Source organism: Ostrea edulis, chromosome 2 (assembly GCF_947568905.1).
Source record: "Ostrea edulis chromosome 2, xbOstEdul1.1, whole genome shotgun sequence".
NCBI classification, from domain to species: Eukaryota; Metazoa; Mollusca; class Bivalvia; order Ostreida; family Ostreidae; genus Ostrea; species Ostrea edulis.
Window position 1 is genome coordinate 3357036 of NC_079165.1, and position 8374 is coordinate 3365409.

Below are 8374 nucleotides of genomic sequence, written 5' to 3' on the forward strand. Positions count from 1 at the left end.
AAATGATATAGCATACCATCATACTAGTCATCATAAATTAATCCATCAAGATTTGTTGGAATTTAGATATATAATGTGAATTGGTGAATTAATTCAAAAGATATCCCTTTCACCCACATGTCGCTAGATGTCGTAAAATTAGAGCATGGCCTACTTTGACGAGAGAAGCGGTTACATCCCTTGTAAGACAGACTGGGGACAGTGGTGGCAGACTATTGAGGAGGTGTACATCGAAGTGAACGTGCCTCAGGGAACACCAGCCAAGGACATCAAGTGCACGTTTTCCCCGAAGCATATTAAAATTACGGTGAAAGGACAAACAGTCATTGAGGTACACGTTTAACCTCACACTGACACATAGTCCGAAATATATCTGACGTTTTCCTGGCTTTTTAAAAAATGATTTTGATATTTACTGACGCAGGGTTTTGACACAATCTGAGCAAACTGATATAGATTGATTTTGTTGCTATTTTCCGCCACACTCAACAATTTTTCAGAATAGATATATATATAGTATGTACTATTATATACCAATTTGCTCAGATTGTGTCAAAACCCTGTGCTTGTTGCAATATATTCTATCGGGCCTAGATCTTGGCAGTCAGGAATGAGCCACTTATCAGTAAATCCAGAAAAAAGCACCGATCCCGCTCAAAATTGATAGAAATTACTAAAATAATCAAATTGTTGTTAATTGTAAGCACTTTTCATCAAGAAATTATAGTTTCCTTTATATATTCATTTAATTTGTAAACCATTTTACATCAAAGGAATGTAGTTTTCTTGTTACAATGTTCTCTATGACTACTTTTTTATAATTCGGATCGGGCTTGGTTCAACTTTGAAAAATTGTAATATTTCTGAATTTTGACCATTTCATTTCAATTTCTGATTAAAATATATTTCTTTGATATATATTTTTTCTAATTGACATTCTTTTGAAGATTTTATCCGTAGATTTAAATAATATTGGCTAATAACCTTTTCAATTTTCATAAATATTTTTTATTTAAAAAAAATAGAACATCTATCTGAGTCGTTTAGGCATGTTTTCTTTGATATTCATACTATGCATCAAATCACAGCAAAATGTGGACCCTAGAGTATCTTATTTGCAAACAAAGCACCTTTTTCATCATTCCAAAATAAATCACAAAAAAATCATATAAAATACTTGAGAGCTTGTATCACTCTTTCGAAGTTTCGATTGTGAAATGATACTTCATAAGAGGTGTTTTAACGAATCATTAAATAAATGCTATGCAGGTCGATATCCACGGTCCATATAGACCTAACTACTACAATATTTATAAAGCTATTTGAAATAGCATGATTCAGCTAGTTAAGATTGCATTTGGTTAAATTTATTAAGGTGGCCCAGGCCCTTGAAATCAAGACCTAAAAAAACCTGTCTGTACTCACTCCCTAGCCCCTACCATTGTGATTAGTACTGATCATGCTATATATATTACTTCAATTACATAAACATATTACTTTCAGGGGGACTTTCCAAGTACAATACATGCGGACGAAGCTGTGTGGACACTAGGTATCTGAATTTATAGACTTCACGAATAGTGAATGTTAAGTAAAAGTGCTAGACATGTCGTCTTACAGTCAGGTTTAAATGATACCACATGACAGTTTCTGAGATAAAAGGGACTGGGTAAATATTGCTTTCCATTTTTGACTGAACAAAAGGGTAAACATACTAATCAACTTTCTACACAACAAACTAAGACATCTTGTATTTATACAGAGGACAAGAAATTCCTGAGGGTGTGTCTGCCTAAAAGTCGCGTTGTTGCTGAGAACTGCTGGGACACGCTGCTTGTGGGGCAGTACAAAACTGATCCATGGACATTTGATCAGATGGAAAAGAAAGTCACTTTACAAAGGTTTCAACAGGAGGTGAGGTGGTTGTGATGTTTAAGAAATAAATTTCATTTTTGAAAATACATGAAGGTATGAACTGTGACGCTTCACCACAGCCATATTACGATTTGTAAAGATGTCTTAGAAGGCAGAAAACATAAGCACCGTAAATATAAAACAATGTATGCAGTAGACTTATTACGATTTGTAAAGATGTCTTAGAAGGCAGAAAACATAAGCACCGTAAATATAAAGCAATGTATGCAGTAGACTTATTACGATTTGTAAAGATGTCTTAGAAGGCAGAAAACATAAGCACCGTAAATATAAAGCAATGTATGCAGTAGACTTATTACGATTTGTAAAGATGTCTTAGAAGGCAGAAAACATAAGCACCGTAAATATAAAGCAATGTATGCAGTAGACTTATTACGATTTGTAAAGATGTCTTAGAAGGCAGAAAACATAAGCACCGTAAATATAAAACAATGTATGCAGTAGACTTATTACGATTTGTAAAGATGTCTTAGAAGGCAGAAAACATAAGCACCGTAAATATAAAACAATGTATGCAGTAGACTTATTACGATTTGTAAAGATGTCTTAGAAGGCAGAAAACATAAGCATCGTAAATATAAAACAATGTATGCAGTAGACTTATTACGATTTGTAAAGATGTCTTAGAAGGCAGAAAACATAAGCATCGTAAATATAAAACAATGTATGCAGTAGACTTATTACGATTTGTAAAGATGTCTTAGAAGGCAGAAAACATAAGCATCGTAAATATAAAACAATGTATGCAGTAGACTTATTACGATTTGTAAAGATGTCTTAGAAGGCAGAAAACATAAGCATCGTAAATATAAAACAATGTATGCAGTAGACTTATTACGATTTGTAAAGATGTCTTAGAAGGCAGAAAACATAAGCATCGTAAATATAAAACAATGTATGCAGTAGACTTATTACGATTTGTAAAGATGTCTTAGAAGGCAGAAAACATAAGCATCGTAAATATAAAACAATGTATGCAGTAGACTTATTACGATTTGTAAAGATGTCTTAGAAGGCAGAAAACATAAGCATCGTAAATATAAAACAATGTATGCAGTAGACTTATTACGATTTGTAAAGATGTCTTAGAAGGCAGAAAACATAAGCATCGTAAATATAAAACAATGTATGCAGTAGACTTATTACGATTTGTAAAGATGTCTTAGAAGGCAGAAAACATAAGCATCGTAAATATAAAACAATGTATGCAGTAGACTTATTACGATTTGTAAAGATGTCTTAGAAGGCAGAAAACATAAGCATCGTAAATATAAAACAATGTATGCAGTAGACTTATTACGATTTGTAAAGATGTCTTAGAAGGCAGAAAACATAAGCATCGTAAATATAAAGCAATGTATGCAGTAAACTTATTACGATTTGTAAAGATGTCTTAGAAGGCAGAAAACATAAGATTCGTAAATATAAAACAATGTATGCAGTAGACTTATTACGATTTGTAAAGATGTCTTAGAAGGCAGAAAACATAAGCATCGTAAATATAAAACAATGTATGCAGTAGACTTATTACGATTTGTAAAGATGTCTTAGAAGGCAGAAAACATAAGCATCGTAAATATAAAACAATGTATGCAGTAGACGTGTTTATTCACCACAAATAATACAGAAATTTTTGTTGTATGAATGTGTGTAAAGCTTAAGTGCCATAATTAATGGTATCTCTACCGAGACTTGTCACCCATGCTTCTCTGCACCTCTGTCCAGGGCTTGAAATTAACATATGCCCGTCAGTCTATGACTGGTTAAAAGTCTGGTGGACTGACATACATTTGTTTTAGTCAGTCCGATGGGACTGGTTAATTTTCTAATGCATCATTTGGAAAATATACTTATGAAATTTTATACACACATTTGGCATGCTTCGATCTGTAGATATCAGACGAATCTGGTTCGTATTAAAGGGACTGGTTCACGATTTTTTATAGAAATATTTTTCATATAACTCATTTAATGTTGACAGCCAAAATTTTGACCTTCTGAATGCATGAATAAAAGCAATATTTTAGCCTTAAATATATGTTATGTAAACAAAGACTCGAGTCTTTTTATGTTTACAAACAAGTGAAATATTGATATTGTAATATAAAGCATCTTAATTTTGCATAGTCACAAATTTTAACTTTTAGATGACATATTTTACCCCAGAAAATGCTTGAAATGTGAAAGATATGATAAACTTAGATCGATATCCATTTCTTTTGAAAATTTCGTAAACAATAACATACCGCAATCTTTGTTTACAAAACAAATAATAAACTCTCTAAAATGAGCTTCTGTGATAATGTATAGCCATAATTTTTATGTGAAATGTTTTAAACACATTAGACAGTATATTTTGATCATTAAAAGTGAAAAAGAAAATTTTGGGCCAAATCGTGAATCAGTCCCTTTAAATATAAATCCCACATTTAAGTGTTACAATATTGTCTGTCAGGCATATTGAGTTAAATTTCATTTGACAAAAAAATTGATTCATGACTAAGCTTTTCTTTAACTGGTACTGATAAACAGTACCATTCCCAATACCAAATACTATTGATTTTTCCCAGTTCTGAGACCCAGCAACAATAACATCGTAATTCGAGGCTTGTAATTACTTTGTATGAAATGTCATACGAGTTATCTAATTTCTTCATTTCATCATAAATGGAATGTAGATGACAAATAAACAAAATAGCAAACATTCGAAAATGTAAACAATGAATACCGGTACTTTTTTTTTTTGCCCTTAAAATATGGCTTATTCAGAGTTGATTTTAAAATAAATGCTTTTGTTCACAGGGGCTAAGCCCATTTTGGGCCCGAACTCTTCGATACCATAAATATAGAAAGGGGTCTAACTCTGAAAATGCCTAAAAAATCTTAAACTAGGTAAGCTATGCGTAATTTGTCGTTTTCCTTGCATACATTAATGTTTTAACTACTTGCATGCCAAATATCAAGTCACTGGTTCTTAAAATAACAAAGATATACATCATCGTTCTCTCGATTTCACTTGTTTATTTTTACTAGGACATTTACCGGTCCAGGTCACGGAGTCGTTTCTCGCCTATGACAGCAGCGAAATTCAGACTAGTATGGAAGATTTCGGACCTGTCAATTAAAATTTCACATGAATTATACGCTACTTACTTCCTCATATTTTAATAATGTTCTTCGTGTAGATGTTACACGACTTATTTTTCCTCAGCAGCATCGACTGTTGACAAGATCTGCCATTTTAATGAATACACTAAATACCAGAAATATATAAAACTTTAAAGAAGGGGAAAATGGGTAATAATAATCTAAATGAAATAGAATAAACAAAAACAAAAAATTAAAAAAGCCAAGAAATAATGTTCAATTTCCTTCTCTAAGTGCAATATCATAAGAATAATGTTTTGATCAGTTTTAAGGTATTTGAGATTTTAAGTCTATCGGGTATTTAGTGCGTTCATTAAAACGGCAGCTCTTGTCAATAGTTGATGCTGCTGAGGAAAAATAAGTCGTGTAACGTCTACACGAAGAACATTATTAAAATATGAGGAAGTAAGTAGCGTATAATTGATGTGAAATTTTAATTGACAGGTCCGAGATCTTCCATACTAGTCTGAATTTCGCTGCTGTCATAGGTGAGAAACGACTCCGTGACCTGGACCGGTAAATGTCCTAGTAAAAATAAACAAGTGAAATCGAGAGAACGATGACGTATATCTTTGTTATTTTAAGAACCAGTGACTTGAAATTTGGCATGCAAGTAGTTAATACATTAATCTATGTAAGAAAAATGACAAACTACGCATAGCTTACCTAGTTTAAGATTTTTTAGGCATTTGAAGCGAGTGGTTAGTTTTTTATCTGTGTCAGAGTTAGACCCCTTTCTATATTTATGGTATCACAGAGTTCGGGCCCAAAACGGGCTTAGCCCCTGTGCTTTTGTTTATATTACAGAAAATTCCCAATTCATTCTATTTACATGCTAATTTTTTCCAATTGAATGGGTATGGGTAACATTCAGAAATGGTTGAATCTCTTATAAAGAAAGTTTTACACTTGAAATTTGATTGGGAATAAAAAATTTCAGTGTGTGAACCCTGTCAAATGAAGTTGGCCGTAATTGAACATTGCAGTGGAAAAATCTGCCTTCTGCAAATGGACTTGTGACCCTGAATTGACAGTGTTCGTGTGTGTGTGTGTGTGAGGGTATAAAAGACAAAATCTGGGTAGAGATTGACCATAATGAATATGATTTTTCAGAATCCAGGCTTTGACTTTTCTGGTGCAGAAGTCTCTGGAAATTATCACAAAGGTGGACCTAAATTACCAGATAATTAGAAACTCGTTGAATCAACTAACTCTGCTTATAGTAAGGTGGATACCAGTAGATTAAAATAGTGATTTACAAGAAAACGCAAAATTAGACGATAGGAAGATACCGGTATGGATGAGGATGAAGAAGTGCCCTGTCCTAAGTGCTCCTTGACCCTGAACACTCCCTATGTTCTCTGTAAAGAGTGTCCAGGAATGGTCAAGATTTGTCTTCAGTGCTTCTCCAAAGGGGCAGAGTTTGGTGGACATGAAAGTGACCATCCATACACCATTATCAGAGACGACCTCCCTATATTTGAGAACTCTTGGTCAGCAGCAGAAGAGATGACCTTGCTGAAGGTCATGGCCGACTGTGGCTATGGTAACTGGCAGGATGTGGCCAATAGGTTGAGAGTGCGAGGAAAGAATGAAGTGGAGAAACATTACAATAAGTTCTTTATTAACCAGCCTCACCCTGAGCTTCCACAGTTCCCCGAGGCAGACCTGGAGAGGGTTCCCTGCCCAGTGGTGTACAAGCTGTGTGATGACCCCCCTCGGTATCCAGACTCCTCACAGGTCTTCCAGTTGATGGGAGGATATATGGCTGGTAGAGGGGATTTTAATGTGGAACATGATAACTACCTGGAGCTGGAACTTCGAAATATTGACTTCAGTGCCCCTCCAGCTGAGGAGAGAGATGAACTGGAGGAGAGATTGAAGTTTGAGGTTTTAGATGTGTATCAGAACTGTATAGCAGAGAGATGGTGGAGAAGAAAAGTCATTCGTAAATATGGGTTAATAAATATCAGGAAACACAGGCTTTATCATGGAATGTATCCTTGCAAATTCAAGGGACTGTTGGACATGCTTCATCCTTTCATGAGACTGTGTAACCCTGAAGACTTTGATAAATACACCCAAGCTCTTAGTCTGCAGTTTGAACTAAAGAAAAATATCCACAAACTGATGGAATGCAGAGAAAATGGCATCACGAAACAAAGGAGCGTAAAGATTTTCCGAGTTTTAAAAAGTCGTAGAGGCGAAATGAAATCCCATCGACATCTGTTAGATGACATTCTTGTTCACGTAAAGGATGAATCAGCTTGCCAGTCCTGGCTTCAGAAACAAGCCGTGCTGGAGACGATGACCAAAGGGGCAGCCAATTTACCCCTCCCGTCGGTCCCCAGGCGGATAGCCCCGCCCATGGACATAGTAGGTCTGCCAGGGTATGAGCGCCTGTCAAAAAAGGAGCGTGAATTGTGTGCTGGTGTGAGATTGGTTCCTGAAGCATACCTGGAATTTAAAGAAATTCTTGTGGGAGAATGCAAACGAAACGGTTTCCTAAGATTGCAACAAGCTAGGACGTTGATTAAAATTGATGTGAACAAAACCAGAAAATTATATGATTTTCTTGTGTCAGAAGGTAATCTTACCAAAGAGCCAGGATGATGTTTTCTTGTTGCTGGGTTGCTATGTACTGTGATGTGTTGATGTGATAAAGTGGCATGAGAACGGTACAGCACTGACTCATGAGTGAAGATCAAAAATTATTTTTAAAAAAATTGTTGTTTTCACTGACTGTCATAAAATTTTCTTTGTCTGTTTTTTGTATAACTGTGTTGATTTGAACTTTTTATATTGACCTAATGTTAGTAATTTCCATTCAACCATCATGATCTTCAATGAAACATTGCAAAAGTAGTAGGCAAAACAACTATGTAAAAACAATCATTGTAGGTCATGGACTTTTTGTTTAATATGAACAAGTGTGTTTGTTTTTATGAGTACAAAAATGTACATGTGTGTATTCAAATTTTCCAAGATAAATATGGCTTAAGGAGCATCATGCCTCTGATAAGAAAGATTAAATTCATTTTTAGCTCTCTGGAGGTGAAGGCTAAAGAAAGCTTTTCTGATCAAAATTTGTTTGACGTCTGTAGTCATTGGCGATGTTAACTTTTCATATTTTCATCTTTCCCTCTACAACCACTGGGCCAATTCAAACATGTTGAAGCATTCTCTACCCAGAGTTCTGTGCGCTCCTCGCACTATGTGTAACACGCCCTCTGGTGAGAGAATGATGCTCAAGATCAAATATGATGTTGATATCGACAACAGCATGACGATA

General features: G+C 34.8%; 2 protein-coding genes across 2 annotated transcripts; both read left to right on the plus strand.

Moving 5' to 3' along the window:
- Positions 1-103: 103 nt before the first annotated feature.
- Positions 104-8087, plus strand: LOC125680633 (nudC domain-containing protein 2-like). The gene is made up of 4 exons (XM_048920333.2): positions 104-331; positions 1504-1552; positions 1763-1914; positions 6196-8087. The coding sequence occupies exons 1-4, from the start codon at positions 146-148 to the stop codon at positions 6271-6273; spliced, it is 465 nt and encodes a 154-aa protein (XP_048776290.1). The 5' UTR covers positions 104-145; the 3' UTR covers positions 6274-8087.
- On the plus strand, positions 6379-7695 carry LOC125680630 (transcriptional adapter 2-alpha-like). Its single transcript, XM_048920329.2, has one exon. The coding sequence runs from the start codon at positions 6379-6381 to the stop codon at positions 7693-7695; it is 1317 nt and encodes a 438-aa protein (XP_048776286.2).
- Positions 8088-8374: the final 287 nt, after the last annotated feature.